Here is a 25,940-nt window from a genome sequence, read left to right on the forward strand (position 1 = left end):
TCGTCAAAGGCCTAAAGACTGACTACACAGTTCCTGTCTTCACAATAAAAGTGCCGCTCCATCGCGCATGCGCTTTCAAAATAAGAGTCTCCGAAAGCCAGCGTAAACAAGCTAGCAAGCTACGGAGTTTGCCGCCAATGTATTTCTTGTAAAGTGTATAAAAACGAATATGGAAGCTGGACAAATTAGATGCCAAAAACCAAACACTTTCATGTGGTATTAGACAGAAAGGAGGAACTTTTTTTCTCCTCCATTTGAAAACGTGGCCGTTATCATCACTACTGTCTGATTACAATCAATGCAAGTCATCAGAATCAGGTAATACACCAACTTATATTCTTGTCTTCATGAAAGAAAGGAATCTATATGTGTTAAACATGCATGTATATTCATTAAAACACCTTTAACATGTAAACAAAAACGGCAAAATAAATAAATATAAATTATATAGTGTATATATCAATGTATATATATATATATATATATATATATATATATATATGTATATATGTGTGTGTGTGTATATATATATATATATATATATATATATATATATATATATATATATATATATATATATATATGTGTGTGTATATATATATATGTGTGTATATATATATATATATATATATATGATATGTGTGTGTATGTTACTCATCAGTTACTCAGTACTTGAGTAGTTTTTTCACAACATACTTTTTACTTTTACTCAAGTAAATATTTGGGTGACTACTCCTTACTTTTACTTGAGTAATAAATCTCTAAAGTAACAGTACTCTTACTTGAGTACAATTTCTGGCTACTCTACCCACCTCTGAGTATGTGTGTGTGTGGCCCTTTAATAGGTGACAGCATGTGAGGTGAGTGACGTCAGTGAGTGTGTGGGCGAGAGAAGAGAGGGAGCGGTAGTGTGAGTGCGGGGAGGGACTAGTTGGTTTTGTGTTGGATTGGCTGTGTGCAAGCAATCAATAAAGCAAGATTTGCAACTCATCGCTGGACTCATCATTCACCCTAAAGTCGTCCGCTGTGGAGACCCACTGCCGGGTAAGGTGAAGGGTGTTGCCCCGAGCATACATCGGCCCTGGAGAAGTGTCTCCCCTGCGCTCTTCGACTACGGTCTCGTTCTTCTGCTTCGTCTCCTTGTGTGCGCACACTGGACTTAGGTCCGCATGGAGCTGGAGGGGGCGTGGCCTCCAGCTCCGGCTGAATTCCGGGAGAAAATTTCTTCCGGGAGGTTTTCGGGAGAGGCGCTGAATTTCGGGAGTCTCCCGGAAAATCCGGGAGGGTTGGCAAGCATGGTCTTTGACCAAATAGGTCGGGGTAAAAATATAGGTGATGATAAAGTGAGAACAAATTTTGCCTATGCCATAAAATGTGGCCGTGGTATGCCGTCAAACTTGGTTTTTGGCCAATATTCGGTGAAAAAAAGGGATCGTATTTTAACAAACTCCTCCTAGGGACTTTGACCAAATGGGTTGCGGTTAAAATGACAGATACTACACATCAAAGTGGTGATAAATTGAGAACAAATTTTGCCTACGCCGTAAAACGGGGGCGTGGTATAACGCTAAACTTTCCTTCGATGGTTTTTGGCCATTTTTCGGTGAAAAAAAGGGGTCGTATTTTAACAAACTCCTCCAAGGGACTTTGACCATATGAGTCTCGGTTAAAATGACAGATAATACACATAGAAGTGGTGATAAAGTGAGGACAAATTTTGCCTACACCATAAAATGTGGGTGCGGTATGGCGCCAAACTTTCCTACCATGGTTTTTGGCCATTTTTCGGCTAAAAAAAGGGGGTAGTATTTTAACAAACTCCTCCTAGGAACTTTGACCAAATGGGTTGTGGTTCAAATGACAGATACTACACATATAGGCGATGATAAATTGAGAAAAAATGTTGCCTACGCCTTAAGATGTGGGCGTGGCATGCCGCCAAACTTTCCTCCGATGATTTGCTACCAAACACGAAACTCAGCTCCACAATCTCAGATCTTGGTCTTATTTGGTAGAAATGATAATGACACCTTGAAGTGCCGGATGGGTCAGTACCTGTTCCTACCTACTCGTAGTGGGCATAGCGTACCGGTGAAAACTGCCCTACGCTATCACCACTTTAACCATGCACTTTAGGGCCGATACCGATTATTAGGAGTCAAGTAGCTGACATTAATTTGCAGGATAAGTTAGCTAAACATGACTAGTATATGTCAATAAACAGCTGGACAAGGCGTTAAGTTGTTTTTTAAGAAATGTCTGACCAGTAGTGACTTAGGGCCTGATTTACTAAGATCCAAATACCTCGCACTCAACAGCGTGTGCTATTAGTGGGCGTGTTATGTCCGATCTACTAAATCTGCGTGTGCAATTGAAAAGTGGTGCAGACCGCCTTATTTAAATGAGGATTTTGCGTGTACCGTACTTTTCGGAGTATAAGTCGCTCCGGCCGAAAATGCATAATAAAGAAGGGAAAAAAACATAAGTCGCACTGGAGTATAAGTCGCATTTTTTGGGGAAATTTATTTGATAAAACCCAACACCAAGAATAGACATTTGAAAGGCAATTTAAAATAAGTAAATAGTGAACAACAGGCTGAATAAGTGTACGTTATATGACGCATAAATAACCAATTGAGAACGTGCCTGGTATGTTAACGTAACATATTATGGTAAGAGTCATTCAAATAACTAAAAGTCACACATGAGTCGCTCCTGAGTATAAGTCGCACCTCCCGCCAAACTATGAAAAAAACTGCGACTTATAGTCCGGAAAATACGGTACTATACGTTATCGCCACAGAGACACGCTTATTTGCCACACTATTATGTTATCATGCTCCTACCTACCTGTGGCGTTTTGCTGTTTTCAAACATGCCATCTACCACTTTTTAAAGGCAGTCCTGCAGTGCATCGACAATGAAACCGATTGGACAGAGGCTGTACTTACTCCTCTCAAGAAGTAAACAAATTCACATTTTTTTCCATATAGGAAATATTTCAATATAATATGTACCCCGCCTTCCGCCCGTATGCAGCTGAGATAGGCAACAGGACAAGCGGTAGAAAATGGATGGATGGATATTCAATGTGAAAAAAACACGTCATTAAAAATCTATTTAAAAGGACACCAAAACGCATAAACTGAATTTATTTTAATCAGCCTTTTGAGTCCTCTAGCACCTATAAAATTATAAAATAATGTTGCTGAAGAGACGATGTCGAAAATGTTTCATTTCTGACCGTGACCAAAATCCAGACCATTGCACAGCTCTTCCCCATAAGCACATGGAGGAATAGGACCCTTACTGCTCCGACTTCTCTTAAAGAAAATACAATACAGTGTGTCACCTGAAGGAGGTGCTGCTGTGTCTGAATGTAGTCTTTGCACTGCTGCACTTCTTGCTTCAGTTTGTCCATATCCTTTGACGAGTCCCGGGAAATGGCAGCACTGTTTTCGCTCTCGCCCGTGGATGATGCCCATGATCCTGAAAAACAGAAGCAAGTGAAAATAGCATTCCTTGTATCAATGTTCCCTCTCATTGTTCATGTATGTGAGAAGACAAAAAGTCTTGAGCATTCAGTGGAGCAACAACAGACGAGCACACTGTGGACATACCAGTCTCAAACCTGACATCATAACAATTGAAATGTCCAATTATTATAATCAAATGACAGCAGTCATTTCCATGAGTTTATTTTCTAATATAATTGATTTGGCCCACTTACAATGAAAATAACCACCAAAAAGTTTTTTTCACGAACTACAGTCCCGATCAAAAGTTTACATACACTTGTAAAGAACATAATGTCATGGCTGTCTTGAGTTTCCAATAATTTCTACAACTCTTATTTTTTTGTGATAGAGTGATTGGAGCACATACTTGTTTGTCACAAAACACATTCATGAAGTTTGGTTCTTGTATGAATTTATTATGGGTCTACTGAAAATGTGACCAAATCTACTGGGTCAAAAGTATACATACAGCAATGTTAATATTTGCTTACATGTCTCTTGGCAAGTTTCACTGCAATAAGGCGCTTTTGGTAGCCATCCACAAGCTTTTGGCAAGCTTCCGATTGAGTTCTTGATCACTCCTCTTGACAAAATTGGTGCAGTTCAGCTAAATTTGTTGGTTTTCTGACGTGGACTTGTTTATTCAGCATTGTCCACACGTTTAAGTCAGGACTTTGGGAAGGCCATTCTAAAACCTTCATTCTAGCCTCATTATCTTTTTTACAAGTGTATGTAAACTTCTGATCGAGACTGTATGTACTAGTATATTCCTACTTTGGAAACAATGTGTACCCTTTCAAAGATTCCATTTAATTCCTTTAAACCAGGTGTGGGCAATTAATTTTTACCGGGGGCCGCATGAGCAACCCGAGCACTGCTGGAGGGCCACACCGACAATATTTCAATTAAATTTTGCTCAAATTATTTTTGATATACCGTAAGATAAATAATAATAATAATAATATTTTCATTTAACCTAACTTATCTTTATACAAAAGCAGATGGCTTTTGATGGTTTTATTTTTAACACTTTCTGACACAACACTTCCTGATGTATAATACATACTTGCCAACCTTGAGACCTCCGATTTCGGGAGGTGGGGGGCGGGGGGCGTGGTCGGCGACGTGGTTAAGATATATATATATAAGAAATACTTGACTTTCAGTGAATTCTAGCTATATATATATAATTATATATATATATATATATATATATATATATATATATATATATATATAAATAAATAAAAGAAATACTTGAATTTCAGTGTTCATTTATTTACACATATACACACATAACACTCCTCTACTCATTGTTGAGTTAAGGGTTGAATTGTCCATCCTTGTTCTATTCTCTGTCACTATTTCAGAACACACACATTATACAAATATACATTATAAAATCAATAAGAAAACGGGAGCTCTAATTTGGGAGTCTGAATTAGGATCAGAAGTTCCTATATAAACATTGCGTACTCACGTCACCATTTTGTATTGATTACTGCAGCTGTACACTGGATTCATTCACAAATACAAACTACAACTCACAAACACTTTAGAGTTAGGCTCCACCATCAGAAAGTGTACTTAAACTTATAAAGATCACATGGATATTATTCAGTGAGTTGATTCACCAAAACTAACCTGTTATACAGGAGGAAAAAGCACACAGGACGTTTCAATTGTTCACAGACTGGTCGCTCTCATCAGAATGACAAGACACTTCCGGTCTGCAGGTGATAGCATTCAATTGGGAAGAAACGCCCTACTGCCCACTACTGACCAATGTGAATACTGATAAATGTGTAATGACAGCTCCAAAAACGAATTCAAACCACAAAATAAACTAAATAAATCAACACAAAAATGTGACACATTATGGGTGGGTCACATGTGCATGTACAACAGGCTGTCAACACATCACTCAGGTCCATGGAGCTGGAGGGGGCGTGGCCTCCAGCTCCGCCTGAATTTCGGGAGATTTTCGGGAGAAAATTTGTCCCGGGAGGTTTTCGGGAGAGGCGCTGAATTTCGGGAGTCTCCCGGAAAATCCGGGAGGGTTGGCAAGTATGGTATAATATAATGCAAAAATGTCAATTTCTGTTACTTTATCCTGCATCCTCTTTGTTGTGAACGTAGCACGCCTGTAAGGTGATTGGCGAAGAAGGAGGAGGCGTTGCTGTTGCGTGACTGAGGAGTGAGGATAGACGTGCGTGTGGAAAGAACGAGATAAGATGAGCTGTGTTAGTATAGGTTGCTCAATAAAAGTTTAAAAAGAGTGTCAGACTTGGTGTGCACTTCTTCTGGACGCTACAATTGGTGTCAGAAGTGGTATGAAATGCCTCCCAGTTCGCCTTGTCATCAAACCTGGGAGTCTTCATTGAGGGCGGAATTCCCCCATGCCAAGCAGCGCGCTGCACCTGTCGACGCTGCCTCTCTCCTTCCATCCTCTCTCTCTCTTGGCGGCGAGCTCCTCACGTCCGGGATTCACACAGACATCTGCAGTCGCTGCCGGCACCTTAAGTCCCCACTCAATGTCCTTCTCCTCCTGTTCAATCTTGACAAAGTCGCCAGGAAACATCGTGGCACGTACCTCCCGATGACGTAGCAGGCTGAGCACACAAGCAGCGCGGTATGCTCACACAAGCAGCGGCAGTATGCGCAAAGTTTTACTTCTGACACCAATTGTAGCGTCCAGAAGAAGTGCACACCAAGTCTGACGCTCTTTTTAAACTTTTATTGAGCAACCTATACTAACACAGCTCAACTTATCTTGTTCCTTCCACATTATCTTGTTCCTTCCACACGCACGTCCATCCTCACTCCTCATTTCCGCAACTCAAGAACACAACATCAACTTCAGCAGGTCGTTACACTATATTCTTTAAACACAGCAACATGTGTACCACAAATTAAGCACACAGCTTTACCTTTAATGTATGTAAATAAATACTTGGCAGTCCATGTCTTGTTGAAAACACGGCATTCCTCATCAACTTTTGTCTTTTTAGCGTCTCGAGGATAACCGGGCATCACTCGTCGCTGTGCACCTTCACTCACAGGTTACACACGGACATACGCCCATAAATAACACTTTTCAAAATAAAAGCAGCACAGATGCACGCACGACATAGATGTTTTTTTAAATTTATTTTGTAATTTGTGATTGCAGCTGTTCACATTCACTCACAATCACGCACGAGCATACGCCCACACGGAAGTAATACAAATAACGCTTTTCAAAACAAAAGCAGCACCGTTGTATTGCACACTCGAGATAGATACTTTTTAAAATTTATTTTGTAATTTATGATTGGCCTCACGCGGGCCGGACAGGGACGTACAAGGGGCCGAATGTGGCCCGCGGTCCGCAGAATGCCCAGGTCTGCTTTAAACCATGTTGTACAATGTGTGTACAAAGTACAAAAGTGGATAATAACATTGGAGTTGTCCAACCCTTTGTGTGGCCATAACGCCACATATAGGTTGTGTGGTATTAGCGCTCTTGCCTTGCATCATTTACAGACCACTACGGTCGGACTACGGTCCCTTTGAAAACTGTCCAGGTGACAATTTCTTCATTTTGACTTTCTCATCTCACTCCATGCAAAGAATCAAGCGCCAGACAAGCAAACGTGATCGTTGATACTGTCACCTGATTGGCTCTTGGCGTGTCACTCCCCTTTGTTCATGCAACCAACCTTGCTTTGCAAGTTCCGCTTTCTTCCCCCGAAGAAAAAAAAAATTATGGAACGACAAACGTTTTATCGAACACATTTTCTTCATTGATATTGATTAGGTGTCTATCACAATACATATGTATATGGTTTTATCGCTAGTCGTAAACAAATAAACCATACCATCCTCATACCTGCCAACTTTTGAAATCAGAAAAGCCTAGTAGCCAGGGTCCAGGGGCCGCAGGCCCCGGTGGGTCCAGGACAGGGTCCTGGTGGGGGGTTCAGGTTCGCCCCCCGACGCAAAATGATTATTAGCATTCAGACAGGTTAAAATGTTGCTAAAACCATCACTTTTCTATCAGTCACAGTGACTTTTCAAAACAAAAATATTACAGCAAAAATCATATGGGTTGATTGACATGTTTATTCTGTAAGCTAACTTCAATAGTTTGAAATTATTTTGACAGTTAATGCCAGTTATCCTGTCAACCTTTCACAAGACTTCAATTTGTTAATTGAAAGTATAAACAGTATAAACACTTTTTACAGTAAACAAATGGTAAAACAGTACTAAACAATTCCATAAAAAAAAAAAAATTGGTGTCATTATTAACATTCTGTCCAAGCTTGTATAATCTACTGCCTTGTTCAATTGTAAAAAATATTCTGTGCCTAAAATTCACATTTCTATCACAATCATACTGTAAACATGGTAAGCTAACTTCATTAAAATTAATAGTCCTGTCAATAGCATGGAATTACAATTCAAATGTAGTTTTTTTGTAAGCCTTTCAAAATATGAAAAATTAATGAAAATTAATTTAAGCCATCAGACACTTGAAAAGTGGCACATCACATCTCTAATGTAATCATTTTAACTTTTCAACAGAAATAGCACTGCAAATATATTAAGGACATACTTCTGTATTTTGGTAGTTATGCTGTCAACATTTAACAAGATTTCTTAAACTTGGACTTGAAAGCATAAACAGTATAAACACTTTTAACAGTATAACAGTACTAAACAATTCCAATAGATAACATTGGTGTCATTACCTTTTTGTGGCTAAAATCCGAAAAACTTTGAAAGTTTTCCACTTGTATCGCTAGCAACGGCATTAGACTTGTGTTTTTTTGTCCCAACGTGGTCTTTTACATCGCTAATTCCTCCGTGTCCGATCGAAAAATCTTGTCTGCACAAGGTGCAATTCGCGTAGTTTTCACCCTTTTTGGAACGGATAATTAATCCCGGATAGGCTTTTGAATATTCTTCACGGAATGACTGCAGTTTTCTTTTCGGTTTAAGACTCGTTTGCGATTTTTCTCCGGCTGATTCCATGATCGTTCGCTCGTTTGGAAACAATGGCCTCGTGCTTGGAAGCGGTGCTATAAATAGCCTCGCGCATGGCATTCGGAATGGCTCGATAGGAAGTTATGGGAAGCAGTGACGATTGTCATTGTTGTTACGCGATTTCGTGAATAAAACTTAAAAAAATATATTTTTTTTTAATTAATGAAAAACCGTATTTTTTATCACTGCAACCGTAACCCGGAATAGGTTGATGAAAACCGTACTAATTACGGGAAAACCGGAGTAGTTGGCAGGTATGCATCCTGTATGTAAGGAGTCCTATATAGTGTTTACAAACAATGTCCTTACCTCGGCTGTCCAGCCTGTCAACGTGGCTCTTCAGTCGTCTCCACTGGCGTCGAACACTGCTGGTCAGCTTCTCCCGAGTGTGACCACTAAACAGCTCCACCGTATCCTTACTAGATTCAAACGCTTCTTCTTCTTCCGAGTCCGCCTGCTACCCCCAAAAATATATCAGATATACTTGTGATGATGATGATTTGTTTTCCCACCTACTTCTATGGCACCGTCGTCATGCCGGTCTCCTTTCGCCGATGACTTCCTGGAAGTCAGGATGAGCGCCATGTCTTTTTTCATGTGCTTCAACACTTTCCTCAACTCTGCGTTTTCCAGCAGCAGGTCCCTCTGCCGACTCTCATAGTCCCCTAGCAGAGTCTTGTACATGTCCCCCTCATGCCTGCAGGAAATCATCCATGAGAAGCATACAAACATTGTATCATACACTATACAACAGCTGCACAACTCAATTGTTTTGAGGGCCACATTTCCAGAGAGCGAGGGACCTCTCTGAATCTGCTGGTTTTAAAAGTACTGGTCATCTATATGACAGCACTCTTATGTTTTTAGGAATCTGCTGCAAACATGTTAGTCTCTTTCAAGTTTTCTGAAATTAACTTGAACAGAACAGCCCTGCTACAGAAACTAGACTTAGATATAATCTAAGAGTTGCCTGTGTACAGCAGTTACTCTTTAATATCTACTGAAATTATCTCAACACACAGCCATTGTTGTCGAAATACAATGCAATATCGATTTACCAACTTTTCTATTTACAAACTTTTAGTTCCAGCCTTGTCTCTGTGGATGCAGGCGCCTGCAGGTAAGAAAGCACGGCGAAACTCTGTTGGGTAGTCGGAGCCTACTACTTCACTTGCTGTACAGGAGAGGTCATGTCTCAACACTCCAGCACCTTTTGACAAGTGTTTCTATTTTGTTAACTCAATAAGAGTCCCCAAAACTCAACCAATCAGCATAAAAATAAGAAGAAAAAAAAAAGACTATTTGCGAGTACATTAATGGCACCCACAAGCATGACCATAGCAAGTAACCACATCAAGTTTTATTTGTGACAAAGCAGTTATTTTCTGGTGCCAGAACATAAATCTCTTCTCTCGTTCCAAAGCAAACACATTCGGCTCTCCTCTCCCCATCCCTGTTCCTTTTCCCTCTGTCTGCTCATTTCTCCAGTTCTCTGCCATTGTTAATGTGTGTGTATTTCACTTTTTGAAATGTTTATTATTATAGCAATATGGTTGTTGAAGTGAAGGATTTTTGTGATTTTGTTTGTGAGAGGGCACCATAGTGACTTCTGTGTGTGCGTGCGTGTTGGCAGAACAGACCATAGTTAGTTGTTGTATTGACTTTTTATTACATAGACAGTTATATTTGTCTGATATACTGAACCGTATAGCACTTTATATTGTGTTCAAAGTGTACATTGAATGGACTTTTGTCGAGGCTGGAATCCATTATTACTTTGTTTCTTATGGGGAACTCTGCTTCACTATACACACTTTTCTATTTACAAATCATGTTCAAAAAACAATTAAATCTAGGTTCCACTGTAGCTGGCAACACAAGTGTGGTAAAAATGGTTTCCTTCAATGAACCGGAGCTCCCCAGTGCATGACAGCACTCATGCAGCCCCAAAGCATTATGCTCTCACCGCCATCCAAAACCATAATTACCTTGCTACTTGCTTGTATTGCCAGCTATTGGACACAAACAGCTGTTTGTTGACTCATTTTCAAACCAGCTGTACAGCGACTACTCTAAGGACCATTTTCCACAGTATTGTCCCTTGAGAAGACGCTGTATGTGTAGATAGTGCTGTAAAAAAAAGTGTTTGCTGAAATGTTTGACCTACTTTGCTTCCGTCTTTTCGGTCTTCCAGAGGCTTCTCTTGCCGTCAACTCTTCCCAGTTTGTTGGACACATCAATGGCTGAAAGCAAGGGAGCACATTAGGGAAAGAAAAACATGTTTTCTGGTTTCCCTACTTCAACTACAGGGGAGCTAACCTATTTTCTTCTCCTTCTTGTCGGCCAGAAGCTGATTCAGTCTCTCTTTCAGTTTGTTGAACTCGCGCTCTTTCCTCTTCATCTCATGATTATACTGGCTGGCCCGGCTGGAGACCATGTTCTGCAGTTTGTGGATCTGGAACATAAAATATCCATCTCAATTGCTGTGTTGCAATCACGTGACCGAGAGGCACTTCTGGGTTTCAGGCTATTGTTTCTTTGCCTGCATCAGTGTAGATTAGGGCATATTTTTGAAATGTTGGGAGGCAAAGTGACCATAAAAAATATTTAACATGGGATGGCGTGGATATATACACTCTTAAAAAAAATATTTTTTTAAAGATTTAAACCATTTGTCATCACCAAGAGGTTACTGCTCGCTACGACCTCATTTCTGGACACACACAGATTTAAAGAAGAAAAGATCATGTCTTAAGACAAAGTTGGACTTATTGCTGCATCGCTAAGTAACGTATTTGATTGACATAACGAGTGCTGTGTTGCTGTGATCGTGACGTTAATGAGAAAAAGGATACATTTGTTTGCAGTTGATTTCCTGCTACAAATATTAGTCTCATCTACAATTCATGTCTTCAGTTGTTTTCAAGATTCAGTATATGCTGTTGAGTCAACAAGAGATGTATTCATCTAGTTTATTAAAACTATTAAGGATATTTTCTTGATGCTAACAAATAGCACCAAAGATGCTATAATGTGTTCATCCGTGTCGGATAAAGCACTTGGCTTTCCTGCACAACAACTAAGTGTTTCGTTTCTGTTAAGAAAATGGACAATGAAAATACGGTGGATTGGAACAACAATGACGTTAGTTTATTTGCACAAGCAGGTCTTCTAGTTATATTTTAGCATAGAAACCACAAAAGAACACAAACTAATGCCATCTCTTGTCCCTTTTTACATTTAGTTCTGCTCTCAAACACTACTAATATAGTAGAGAAACAGAAAGTTTCTTTAACAAATCAAATGTTCAAACATTTTACAAAGTGATCACTGCAGACACTAGCGGTCCAATTGTATTCCACAAGATGATGAAAGTGATTCTTTTAAGAGCCATTTCCTTCGACGCACTTTAGTTTTTTCCCTGACTTTATTACCTTTATGAACCACTTCTTTCGGGACTCCATGAAAGCTCTCTCCTACCTCTTCACCCAAGAACAGAACAAAAATACCACATTTTCTGCTCAAACTCTACACTCACTCTTCACTGGTTTTAATTCTACGCTCAAACAGTTTGACCACCATGTCAATTAGGCCGCCAAGAAGAAAAAGGGATATTACGTCATGAGCAACCCAGCGATCGACTACAACGATGGACTCCAGCAAAGCTCTTCTGGTATATTTCTACCATATATGGATAATCCGCTGATGTCACATGTTGGAAAATGTCACAAAAAGGGAGGAAGTATGAAAGAAGGAAAGATTGTTTTATAAGTATTTCTGCCATGCCTCCATGCTTTGATTTCACATTTTCGGGACTAGTACAGATCCCAACTACACAAAAACAGGTACCAATAAGAAAGAAAAAATGCATTGGCATAATAGGTCCCCTTTGATGTTTGAACTTGATATTGAAATGTGTTTAGGGCGTATTGATAGAGTGTATCAAAAACAAATACACAACTCTTGAGTGCTTTTTTATGAGCATGTCTATTGTTCGCGTTTTTTCACTATTGGCCGGTTAAACACAGAAGTAGGGCTGTACCTAACAATTATTTACTAAACGACTATCTTAACGATTACTCGACTAGTCGGATAATAAAGCGTACACTTATTTAACGGCTCTAATTTCGACTTTTAAAGGCAGCTTTTGCTTTTTTAGGCATACGAACAAAGATGACTAACTCATAAATATTTATTTATACTGTAACTGTGCTGCTCATTCAGCTGCTACAAAAATTAAAATGACAATTAAAATGTTTCAATTACAAAGAAAGGAAAGTGCTAAAAAGAACAAATAACCTTGTTTATGTATTAAAAAAATAGTTAATTATCAACCGCGCTATTTCTATTGGTATTTGTATTGCTCCATTTGTAGTGTAATAATGCTCATTGTCATTCTGTATTATTATGTATTTCGTTAACTGCTTCTTTCCTATCACTTTTACCATCATACTTGTACATATCGTATTTGCTGATGTTGCTCTATTGTTGTTGTTGTTGTTGTGTTTGCTGTTGTTGTTTTTGTCTCTCTGTCTAATCCCCCAATTTCCCCCTCTGTCTTCCTTTTTTTCCTCTTTCTATCCCCTCCTGCTCCGGCCAAACTGCACCAAATGATAACATAAATACATTTAATAAAGTCAAATACAAATAAGGCAACAAGAGAAGTATTCCACACTTCTCTTTTGTAAAGTAAATCTGAACAGCCGATATGGGCATCTACATCAACTATATGATTTGCCTGAGAAGCTAGACAGGACAAAAAAATAAAAAATTAAATTAAATTAAAAAAAGTTAAAATAGCATCAAAGAAAACAAAACACAAACTCTAACTTCCTCAAAAAGAAAAAACTACATTTAGTGATGTTTAAAAAGCTGCACACTGATATTTTGATTATTGATTAACTCTTGGCAGTTCTATCACTCTAATAGACTCAATGTGTAGAATTATATCTTTGATGCATTCTTAAAATGTTGGCTATTTCATAGATTGTATGTTTAATCTTATGATACCTCTGCATTGGTGCCTGTCTGTAGCTGTGTGTGCGTGTGTGTGTTTCACGCTTGTAATTGTGCCTTTTTTTAAAGCATTGCAAATTGACGCTGCTTTAAAAAGTACTTAAATTGATGTACCGTAGACAAAGTTTAGCTGGCTGACTTTGGCAAAAATAATAGTTATTTTTCACACAACTTGTTAGCTAACGATCTTACAGAGGCTGAGACTGCATGTCTGACATCAGGTCTTTTCTTTAAATGCTGGTGTATCACAGATGTCCATCCATCCATCCATTTTCTACCGCTTGTCCCTTTTGGGGTGGCGGGGGTTGCTGGAGCCTATCTCAGCTACATTAGGGCAGAAGGCGGGGTACACCCTGGACAAGTCGCCACCTCATCGCAGGGCCAACACAGATAGACAGACAACATTCACACTCACATTCACACACTAGGGCCAATTTAGAGTTGCCAATCAACCTATCCCCAGGTGCATGTCTTTGGAGTTGGGAAGAAGCCGGAGCACCCGGAAGGAACCCACGCAGTCACGGGGAGAACATGCAAACTCCACACAGAAAGATCCCGAGCCTGGGATTGAGGCACATGCACTAACCCCTATTCCACCGTGCTGCCTATCACAGATGTACTGCCATCAAAACAAAGTCCGCTTTGCAAAATGAGCAAGATAGTCATGATTTTAACAAGAGTAAGAGGAAATGTTCTCACACTTGACATGTTTTTTACATGTGAGTGGCGGCGTGGAAAAAGACGGGTGATGACGTCACGACTATTGTGGACAAATATACCGGTAACTGTCAGCGACAAATGTTATTGTTGCCTTTTTGCAGCCCTACACGGAAGATAACTCTACCGTCAGTCTTACCTCTTCTTTTTCGTTTTTCAGGCAGTTCTGCAAGCTCTTCACTTTCAGCTGCAGTTGGCGTTCCCGCTCATGAAGTCCTGTGTTCTCTCTTTTGGAAACTTCCAGCTGCTCCTAGAAGGTGGTCAAGAATGTGGCCATGAAAATAGAGCGCAGGTGAAGAGAAAGGAGGCTGTACCTTAAGTCGCGTGCTGGTGAGCTGCAAAGAGTCCACGTTGTTGCTGGACTTCAGCTGCTCCACCTCCATGTTCTCCAGGGTTTGGAGGCCCCGGCGGTGCAGCTGCACCAGCTCAAACATGCAGTTGAGCACCGACACAACGTTCATGTCCGAGTTCTGCCCTGACGGCGCCCAGACCGGGGGAAGGCCGAGCGATGACACCTCCTGAGGGGAGAGAGAGAGAATGTGACATTGCATGTAACTAGTCGGCAGTCCTGCGATGAGGTGGCGACTTGTTCAGGGTGTACCCCGCCTTCCGCCCGATTGTAGCTGAGATAGGCTCCAGCGCCCCCCGCGACCCCGAAGGGAATAAGCGGTAGAAAATGGATGGATGGATGTTCGGCAGTCTGCGTTATTTATCCAGTACCACTGCAAGGTAAGTCACCATGGGGCCAAAGAAAGTTGCAAGTGCCAGCACTTTGATGAAGAAGGTGAGAAACACTATTGAATTCAAGAAAGAACTGACTCTCTCATCTCCATCTTCGAGTCGTCAATAAATCTAGCGAAATGATCATTTATTCATTTGGTTTGTCGTTTATGTGGATTTTCTACATGTAAAACTATCATCATTGTGTTCATATTTGTGGGTGTCTCCAATGGATTATTCAATGTATTATATATTTTATTAATATAAAAATGGTTGCAGTTTTAATCTGACCTTTTGAAAGAAACTGCTGAGGAAGTAAACAAGGAACTGCATCATTTAGTAGTAACTTAAGTCAGTTCTTCTGAAACAGTGGGGTGACCACGTAGCATGGTTCAAACCACTTCCACAAGCTACAAAACCTGCTCATTGTAGCAATTAAACAAGACTTCCTCATTTTCATTTAAAACAATTGTTGAAATAAGGATTTTTTTTTTTTACTTGCCATAACCTTCATTACCATAACCTTTTATTTACCTTCTATGACTGCCATTTACATTGTTTTACCATTTTTAATGTTATTTGCCTTCTATTTAACTCCTTTAACCTTTTATTCACATTTTCTGACTGTCATTTACATTGTATTACATTTGTCATGTTATTTACCTTCTAGTTAACTCCTTTTACCTTTTATTTACCTTCTCTGACAGCCATTTACATTGTTTTACCTCTTTTAATTTTTATTTACCTTCTATTTAACTCCTTTTATTTACCTTCTCTGATTGCCATTTACATTGTTTTACGTTTTTTAACTTTTATTTACCTCCTATTTAACTCCTTTTACCTTGTAGTACCTCTTTTACCTTGTATTTACCTTTTTTGAGCGTCTATTTAATCATGAATTCCTCATTTTGGTTAAAAACTAATTAGAACAAATTGTTTTATTCAATTTTGTTTTGTATAAAAAGTTTGATGTATCGTGCGGCTGACTTAATGTTGCTGATCAATTGGAATTGATGATCCTTTCCATTCTTCCATTTTCTATTGCTTGTTATTGATTGAGTTGATCTAATCTTATCTTTCAGTGCCAAATGGTTTAAGTCGGTCACAACATGTTTAATATAGTTTTAATAAGGATGTAACTCTTTCTTTTCAAATATCAGGCAAATTGATGCACTTTAAAGCCCAAAAAGACCCCCCAAAAAATGTTAATACAATTATTCTTTTTTGTAAGTTAATCTATCTTTCTTCCTTTTTTTAATTATTAAATGTTAATAGGGATACAATGTTATGCAGAGGTGTACTTATATCAATGATACTATTTGGAAATATTTATTTTTCCTAGGGTGGCTTAATAGAAAATAAATGAGAAGCACTGACTTAATTTATCTGGGATAATTTTGAACTCTCTTTTTTAAGAATTCTATATTTTTAATTTCATATTAAATATGTTTTTATTCTTATTGTTTACTCATGTGTACAGCTCCACTAATGGACATTGGAGTGTTACTTTCAAAGGCAAAATTAAAGTATTGCTAGAAACATAATTTTATATGGGACTTTATTGTATTATATGTATAGTACATGTTCCAAAAAGAAAAAAGCATAAAACACCACCAGAATTAGAGATATTACAAGTCAAAGTGATGGAGCTTAGTGTTACGCTCATGACTTGGTGTAACTAAACATTACTCTATAAGATGAAGGCAATTGCTTTTTATTGATATTTGAAATGTATTCAATGTTTATAAATGAATATTTAAATATACTAAATGTAAAAAAGGGAATAAATATTCAAAAAAAGATCATTAAATGAAATCTAGTTTGGTTACGCCATCATGAGCGCAACACAAGGTTGTAAAAAGTTTCAACTACAATTCTAAGTAAGATGTCAAAAGCAAACTGAAATCAAATACACACACCTTAAAGATTGATCAATACCTATTTAAATGTATTAATACATAAATATGATGATTTATCAAAATATAAAAGAAATATACCAGAACAGAACGCTCATGATGGTTACACCAAAAAGTAACGTTATGAATCGTTTTTCCAAGTTTTTGGGGCATTTTTATGCTATTTCCAAGCATCTCCTTTTTATTATCGTTGATTTTAAATGGTCAAACTAATGCATATTAAATATGCATGCCCTAGTAAACAAAAAAAAAAAGTCATATTTATTTTCATTGTTACATTTTGAAGTACATTTGTGCAGGTGGGTGCGAATGTACTCATTACCAGAGCTGTACACTTACTCATTTGTATTTTTATCTTGCCTTTTTATTTTATCACCACAGGCTAGTTTTGTGTTTTTTTTACTGCGATATTTAAGAGTTGTTTTATTTCTAACAATAATATAAGTATATAATAATTTCAGTAAAATTAACATCACTGCATCATCTTGATAACCTCGTCTCTGCCTGTTAGAAAAAGATGTAACCAGACAAATGATGTGAATGAACTGTGCTTCTCCCTACTCCTTTTCCAACAGCATGACACCTGAACAACCCACCTGATTGATGTGCGACACACATTCCTGCACGTTGCTCTCAGTGCAGAAGTTGGAGAGCCTGCAGGACGACTTCTTCTGCAGCAACGATGGCTCCAAGGGGCCCATCATGCGGGGCCTTCCACATTCCACGGAGATGCTCTGAACGTCCTTAACTTCCCAGGAAGCAAAGTCTGTTAAACAGTGACGTGAAATATCCACAGATCGCTATGCTCTAATGTCCAGTCTCAAATCAAAATATGGATACTTTTGATACTTTAGTGTGATGTCATGTTATCGATGGGAAAATGAATTTTTAGACAATAGGATTTGCATGAGTGGCTAGGAGACACAGAGAGTAACAAGCGGTAGAAAATGGATTAGAAAGGACAGATTTAAAAAAATAATAATAATAATGTTTTTTTAACTTGGGACTTTCCGTGGGCCGTATTTTGGACGCTGGCGGGCCATAGTTTGGGGACCCCTGCCTTATACCCTTTATTCACCTTATATTTGACTTGAGTCTGGAGTCTTGTTCACGGGTGAGGGAAGAGTGGATCGTGAGATCGACAGGCGGATCGGTGTGGCGTCTTCAGTAATGCGGACGCTGTATCGATCCGTTGTGGTGAAGAAGGAGCTGAGCCGGAAGGCAAAGCTCTCGATTTACCGGTCGATCTACGATCCCATCCTCACCTATGGTCATGAGCTTTGGATCATGACCGAAAGGACAAGATCACGGGTACAAGCGACCGAAATGAGTTTCCTCCGCCGGGTGGCGGGGCTCTCCCTTAGAGATAGGGTGAGAAGCTCTGTCATCCGGGGGGAGCTCAAAGTAAAGCCGCTGCTCTTCCACATCGAGAGGAGCCAGATGAGGTGGTTCGGGCATCTGGTCAGGATGCCACCCGAACGCCTCCCTAGGGAGGTGTTTCGGGCACGTCCGACCGGTAGGAGGCCACGGGGAAGACCCAGGACACGTTGGGAAGACTATGTCTCCCGGCTGGCCTGGGAACGCCTCGGGATCCCCCGGGAGGAGCTGGACGAAGTGGCTGGGGGAGGGAAGTCTGGGCTTCCCTGCTTAGGCTGCGACCCGACCTCGGATAAGCGGAAGAAGATGGATGGATGGATGGATATTTGACTTATTTTAACAGCATATATACATAGTAGAACAGTACATAACTACAACCTTTGTTGACCTTTATTTAAGTCTTTTACCTTTCATTTACTATGTTTGGCCTTTATTTACCTTTTTTTTGCCCTTTTATATCATTATTCTAACTTCTACATTCCTTCTTTTACCTTTTATTTACATTCTTTTACCATTTATTTACTTATTTTACATTCCTTTTACCTTCTTCTACCTTTTATTTACTTATTTTGAGAGGAGCCAAATTAGGTGGTTCGGGCATCTGGTCAGGATGCCACCCGAACACCTCCCTAGGGAGGTGTTTAGGGCACGTCCGACCGGTAGGAGGCCACGGGGAAGACCCAAGGATACGTTAGAAAGACTATCTCTCTCGGCTGGCCTGGGAACGCCTCGGGATCCCCCGGGAGGAGCTGGACAAAGTGGCTAGGAAGAGGGAAGTCTGGGCTTCTCTGCTTAGGCAATCCGACCTCGGATAAGCAGAAGAAGATGGATGGATGGACTTTCCATTTACCTTCTATGTACCTTTTATTTAGCCTTATTTTACCTTTTAATTATTTTATCTTCTATATTTCTTCTATTACCTTTTATTTACATTATTTTAACCTTTTATTTACTTTATTTTATCGTCCATTTACATATTCTTTTTTTTTTTATTACCTTTTTTCACCTTCTTTACCTTTAATTCACTTCTATCAACTTATATATTAGAGGTGACAGAGCTTTCGCCGTTGCTGCTCCCAAGCTCTGGAACGACCTACCCCTGAGTGTTAGACAAGCCTCCTCTCTTCCTGTTTTTAAATCTCTCTTAAAAACATACTTTTATTCCATGGCTTTTAACACTGAGTGATATCCATCCTGCAATGGCGCCCCATAATACACCTGCTGTGATCCTGTTTTTATGTTTTTATGTTTTTATTAATTCTATTCTTATTATTTATTTTTTATCGTGTTCTGTTTGTGTTGTGTTGTGTTTGCTCGGTACTCGTTTTATCTTTTAACCTGTTCATTGTACAGCACTTTGGCTACCCCTGTGGTAAATTTTAAATGTGCTTTATAAATAAAGTTGATTTGATTTGATTTATATTTACCTTTTACCATCTTTTACCTTCTGTTTAATTTGTTTTACCTTCATTTATGCGGTCTGGATTTTATAACGTTTTATATGAATTGAAGCATTTTCTAATCAAATTAATCGATTAAGCGTTGCAGATTACTGCTGTCATACACACACACACAGCCACACACACACAGACACACGCACACAGACACACGCACACAGACACACACACACACACACACGCGTGGTGTGAATAGAGCAGCACGAATAGACTGTGTGTTGGATGTGTTCCATGTTAAAAAGCAAAAGAGGCGAATGCTACCCACTATTACTATTATTATTAATGTAATTAATTTTGAAAGGTGTAACTCACCCGAGGAGGACTCCGGCATTGTTGCAGTGCAGCCTCCAGTGTGTGGAAGGTGCGCACAAGTCAACACGTCCTGAAATAGAGCATGGGATTAGCAAGACGTAGACAAATGACAAGCATGTTTCATGGAGCCACAAACACTCCAATTCAAGGGGCAGATTCAAATTCACCGCCGAGATCGTGAAAAATGAAATACACTTGTTGGAATGTTTGTTTTCTGTGAAGGAGCCTTAAAATGTTTATTTTATAAATATTACTATTTTTTATATTTTATAGATATTTGAGTATTTCAAGAGAATAATATATGTTATTGCAAAATACTGATTGTAATGAAACCGTAAAGCAAAATTGTATTTGTACATTTGATGTACAAATATTTGGTATTAGTTGGTCATTTTGTTGCTCTTTGCGATGCTACGTTACAGAATAAGATGATGAAAAAGAAAACATATATATTTCCAGGATGGAATGTTGTGGCAAAACTTTTGTCTAACAACAATGTTAGTCTAAGTCCTCACGTGATTTATGCTGCGTTGCTTCTCTTCAATTCCTCTGGCCCTGCGGAGATAGCTCTGCCTGGTTCTTCTTACATCGTCGCCCACACAGCCCAAGAACATGAGACCAGGACTGTTGTGATGCTGGAGATCACTATTTTATATTGTTCTTGTCTTTTGGTCAAATGGGTTAACTTTGTGATTGATGCTGTATTACTGCCTTTCCCAATGTTGAAGCAAAACATTCCTGTTCACAATCAGATTGAGTGTGTATTTTGCTCATCATCCCTCCTTCCTCCCAAGGACGGCACACTTCACCCAACCCCTCCTCTCTCTCTGTTCTCACATTCCCAAAGTGGCTATGAAGATCTGGAAGCTTCTTTGTCTCTCTCTCTCTCTTTTGTTCTTCCCTCTAAGCAGCGTAGACATGCTTCTCTACAGACAAAGCGCTATGTAAAGCTAATCCACGATTGTTATTATTATTATGAATAGGAAAGCCTTCTAAAACACCATTTTAACAATAAAATGGCACAAATACATTAAATAATAGTTATAAATCCACTGAAATGACTTTGGTGGAGGTCTGCTGTGCCAGAACTAGCGTTTCTATTTAACGATTACGGCATGAGTCTTGGTGTTTTATGCAAGCATTGTCGATTTGCAGTCTGACTCCCCCTCCTCCAATTTATCTCAATGCTCTTATCGTCAGCTAATCCGGCTAATCCCAGACCGACAGTATGCTCAGTTGTCTTCACAACAACACAATACTATGATTTTGTGTGTTTTACTTTTGGATCATGACTGTTTGATGAGTGTGGTTCTACAACCGAGGTGACCAAAGTGCAGCACATTCTAAAAATACTCTTAGAAAATAAAATATAAAAGTGGAATAATAGAGCAAACAGGTGAAATGTAAGGATAAAAGTCGCAATGTTGACTCTAATAACACCAAGCTACCATGTTGTTTTATTCTAAAACTGTCATTGCTCAACAAATATTCATGGATCAAAATCAATGTTGTAATAAATGATTGTCCTACTTAGTCTACAATTACTTTACATCAAGTGTGGCACAGCAATTTGAGGGTTCCCAGTTCAATGCCAACCTCTGCCATGCGAGTCACTACCGTTGTGTCCTTGGGCAAGACACTTCACGCCTGCTTACGGAAGTATTATTGTAGCAAAAGTATTTGCCAACGTGCATCTCAACTAGGGATGATGTTTGATAAGAAATTATCGAGTTCGAGCCTATTATCGAATCCTCTTATCGAACCGATTCCTTATTGATTCTCTTATCGAGTCCAGATAGGTTGTTGTATATGGAAAAAAACACACAATATTTGGTTTAACAAAAGCTCACTTTTATCATATAAGAAAAAAATAAAATCTAATAAATAAATAAATATTGACTGTTACCCCCCTAAAAAAATTAAACAAATAAACATTGACTGTTGTTACCCAAAGTATATTAAGTGGGATTTTTCAGAAAAACAAATATATACAGTAACACAAAAACAACCTGTCTCTGTGATCACTATAGGTGTATAAATAATAATATAGTGTTAAATAAAATCAGTCCCTTGGGCACAAAACTTAAAATAATACAGCTCTCCAAAAAGTGCACTTCTGCTGCTATTGGAACATAACTGTTTGTTATGATGCTTTGACATTTTTGCACTTTATTTCTTTACTGAAAGAAAATTCTATGAAAAGAAAAGTTGTTTGCAAATCTGGTTACAATGCTAACAAATGAAAAGTTAAAGCTAAAAAAAGAAATACACTTTATTGAGTTGACATTATTTCTTTATAGGGGGAAAGATGTGATGTTGTGAGCTAGGCTAGGGAATATAACAACTACACTACCCAGCATGCAACGGGAGTGACGAGCATGCGCGGTAGCCCTGAAAAGTGTTGTTGCATGTCGTCACGACGGCAGCTAAGAATGAAGTTATGAGCACGCTGTGAAAGTAAACGTCAAGAACTCAGCCAACACCCCTTGTCTGCATTATTTATAATTAAACAAACAACACATATACAGTGTGATTTTGTATGTGCTGCGGTTGCTTTAAGAACGTTGCGACAGCTGCCGTAAAGGAGGTGCGTTGCTAGCCTGGTTGCTATGTTTCCGGTTGGTCGTAAAAGTGTTGGTCATGTGTTTGTACCCTGCTCAAATCTCTCAGTAAAGTTATTCATTGGATTATACCTTTTGTTTTGAACTTTATTACACCTTGGAGCGCTTTTTCCGATCCATTGTTTTTCCTGCTTTCCCTATCTGCGCCTAATGACTGAGCTACGTGAAGTCATTTCTTGTGATGTCTCATGGGGCATTTCTGGTCGGAACGGGATTCGTTCCGAGGGATTCGAATAAAGAACCAACTCTTTTTCTTTACTATAGTGGTCTCAATAACGGGTACCGGTTCTCAAAAAGAGATTCGAGTCCGAGGACTCGGTTCTTTTCTTATCGAACAACCGGGAAAACCGGTTTCGAGTATCATCCCTAATCTCAACCTGTGTGTGTGTGTAATCAAAATGTTTTTAATTGTCCTTCCGTATTATGATTTGTTTGTGTGTAAAAAAATATCTGTCCAAATTTCAATTGGCGTGTGTGTGCAGCAGGAACTCCCTATAGGCGGTCTTTTTACACATTACGTTTGCGACCTTTCTGCCGTGTACGACTTAAAGGTCTGTACAGTGATTGAAGGTTTTGTCTTGTCTTTCCTTATACTCACCATTAATGAGCGACACTCACACTCCAAGCCAAGAACAAATTTAATGGACTTGCCATCACTTGTTGTAAATAAAACTGCGTGTTTTAGCAGAAACTTAGTGGTCAGAAGTATTTGAAATAGGTGATCATGTAATGACATAAAGGCAGAAATGATGGCCGCTTAGTGGTGAGAGTGTAGTTTGAATTTCCAGAATGGTGGAATGTGTTAAAGTTGGAATTGTTTGAATGGTTTGAAGAATGTGGGAATTGTGGAAGTTTGAAAAATGGCCAATTTATTTTGAATGGGGAAAATGAAAAAAAGAAAGAAAAAAAAAGGAGTTATGGGAAATCCGGGAATTTTTTTTTAGAATTATTGAAGTAGAGCACACAATTCCTGAACAGGCTGGATATTTTGAAGTTGGAACAGTTTGAAACAGATGAAAAATGTGGGAGTTGTGGAACTTTGAAGAATGTCCCATTCATTTCAATGGGAATTTCAGAAAATATTGTGAATTTCGGGAAAAGCAGGAATTTTTTTGAAAATGGTAAAAAAAAACAAAAAAAACTTGAATGGTCTAAATGAGTTGAAATGGTTGGTGTTGAAATGTTTCAAATCGGTCGAGAAATGTTTAAGTAGTAACATGTTGAATTGAGAAATAGTATTACGGATTTCCTAGAATTTCGGGAAAACCGGGAATTTTTCCAGTTCAAAAAACAACTTAGTTTTTGTCCTGATTAAGAAGAATGTTTTGACGGGGGAGCGGTTGAAATGTGTTGAAAAATGTGGAAGTAGTCGCCAGAAAAAAGGGTGGAAACAGGGCTTTGGAAAAGCAGGAATTCTGGAAAATTCCGGAATTTTTTTGAACTTGGTAAAAATTATAGTTTGAATTTCCAGGATGGTGGAATGTGTTGAAAGTGGAATGGTTTCAATCGGTTGAAAAATGTGGAAATGGTGGAAGTTTGAAAAAATGGCCAATTCATTTTGAATGGGAAAAATGTCCCGGAAAACCTGGAATTCTGGGAAATCTGGGAATTTTTGGAATTTGTCAAGGGAACTGCGATTCCCGAATAGGCTGAACAGTTTGAAGTTGGAACGGTTTGAATCGGGTGAAAAATGTGGAAGGTAGAACGCGCCAAAATCTGGAGAAGAAGAAGAATAAGTTGAATAAATAGATGAATTTTGGTGTAGAAAACTTTGGAGCATTCCTACAATAAAATCATACACAACTTATTTTTAACATTTTTATGACTGAGACCCGTCCGGGTACCCAGACCAACTTGAGGGGAGCCCTAGAGCTGTGTTTTTCAACCTTTTCTAAGCCAAGGCACATTTTTTCATTGAAAAAATCCGTAGGCACACCACCACCAGAAAACATAAAACAATTTAACTCAGCAGCCGATATTGACAGTAAAAAGTCGTCCTCGCAATTGTTGGATATAAATTCAAACCATAACTAACAATGCATCACTATAACTCGTCTCAAAGTAGGTGTATTGTCACGACCTGTCACATCACGCCCTGACTTATTTTGAGTTGTTTGGTGTTTTCCCGTGTGTAGTGTTTTAGTTCTTGTCTTGCGCTCATATTTACTTGTTGATTGTCATGTACGTATGGATGTACTTCGTGGACGCCGTCTGCTCCACGCGCTGTAAGTCTTTGCTGTCGTCCAGCATTCTGTTTTTGCTTACTTTGCAGCCAGTTCAGTTTTAGTTTCGTCTTGCAAAGCCATCCCTATGCTTTAATTCCTTTTGTTTATTTTTGGTTTAAGCATTAGATACCTTTTTCCCTGCACGATGCCTCCCGCTGTCATCTGCATATTGTGATCACGACAAACCATGTTCCCGACATCTACAAAGCAATTAGCTACCTGCTGCCACCTCATACTTGCCAACCTTGAGACCTCCGAATTTGGGAGATTGGGGGGGCGTTCATGAGTGACTGCATCCATTCGGCCACGGTGTTATGGGTTATAGATAAAGCCTATGGATAACGGAGACATTTATAATAGTCTCCTTTTCAGGTAAGAGGACGCTAAAGGCAGCGCCTTTAAGGCACGCCCCCAATATTGTTTGTCCGGCTGGAAATTTTGGACAGTACAACTTGCCGTAGTTTTGAAGCAATGCATGATGGGAATCCGGATGTTGTGTGTCAGTTAGGGGTGTGGGAAAAAAATCGATTCGAATCACGATTCTCCCGTTGTGCGATTCAGAATCGATTCTCATTTTAAAAAAATCTATTTTTTATCTTATTTTTTGTAAAATGTTTTATTTTTTTAATTAATCAATCCAACAAAACAATACACAGCAATACCATAACAATGCAATCCAATTCCACCCAGCAACACTCAGAACTGCAATAAACAGAGCAATGGAAAGGAGACACAAACACGACACAGAACAATCCAAAAGTAGTGAAACAAAAATGAATATTATCAACAACAGTATCAATATTAGTTACAATTTCAACATAGCAGTGATTAAAAATCCCTCAATGACATTATCATTAGACATTTATAAAAAAAAATTCATAATCTCATAAGCTTGACAACACACTGTGTCCAATATTTTCACAAAGATAAAATAAGTCATATTTTTGGTTCATTTAATAGTTTAAACAAATTTACATTATTGCAATCAGTTGATAAAACATTGTCCTTTACAATTATAAAAGCTTTTTAC

General features: G+C 38.8%; 1 protein-coding gene across 12 annotated transcripts in view; it reads right to left on the reverse strand.

Annotated features, from left to right (window-relative positions):
- The window catches only part of LOC133616622 (afadin- and alpha-actinin-binding protein-like), a 35,211-nt gene that overhangs the window by 6,352 nt on the left and 2,919 nt on the right, over nucleotides 1-25,940 (reverse strand). For 5 of the 12 annotated variants that reach the window (XR_009816886.2, XM_061976122.2, XM_061976126.2 and 2 more), the window contains exons 2-10: nucleotides 20,065-20,134; nucleotides 17,515-17,684; nucleotides 14,597-14,800; nucleotides 14,422-14,532; nucleotides 10,869-11,004; nucleotides 10,717-10,792; nucleotides 9,066-9,246; nucleotides 8,859-9,006; nucleotides 3,353-3,489 (exon numbers count right to left, since the gene is read on the reverse strand). Coding sequence is in view for 11 of the 12 variants with exons in the window: in XM_061976122.2 (XP_061832106.2) it covers nucleotides 3,353-3,489; nucleotides 8,859-9,006; nucleotides 9,066-9,246; nucleotides 10,717-10,792; nucleotides 10,869-11,004; nucleotides 14,422-14,532; nucleotides 14,597-14,800; nucleotides 17,515-17,684; nucleotides 20,065-20,083 (1,182 nt within the window). In the remaining variant the exon portion in view is untranslated. The remainder of the gene's footprint in view (nucleotides 1-3,352; nucleotides 3,490-8,858; nucleotides 9,007-9,065; nucleotides 9,247-10,716; nucleotides 10,793-10,868; nucleotides 11,005-14,421; nucleotides 14,533-14,596; nucleotides 14,801-17,514; nucleotides 17,685-20,064; nucleotides 20,135-25,940) is intronic. The other 7 variants (XM_061976128.2, XM_061976131.2, XM_061976127.2 and 4 more) reach the window with 3 other exon arrangements.

The sequence above is a fragment of the Nerophis lumbriciformis genome, linkage group LG14 (assembly GCF_033978685.3).
Source record: "Nerophis lumbriciformis linkage group LG14, RoL_Nlum_v2.1, whole genome shotgun sequence".
NCBI lineage: Eukaryota > Metazoa > Chordata > Actinopteri > Syngnathiformes > Syngnathidae > Nerophis > Nerophis lumbriciformis.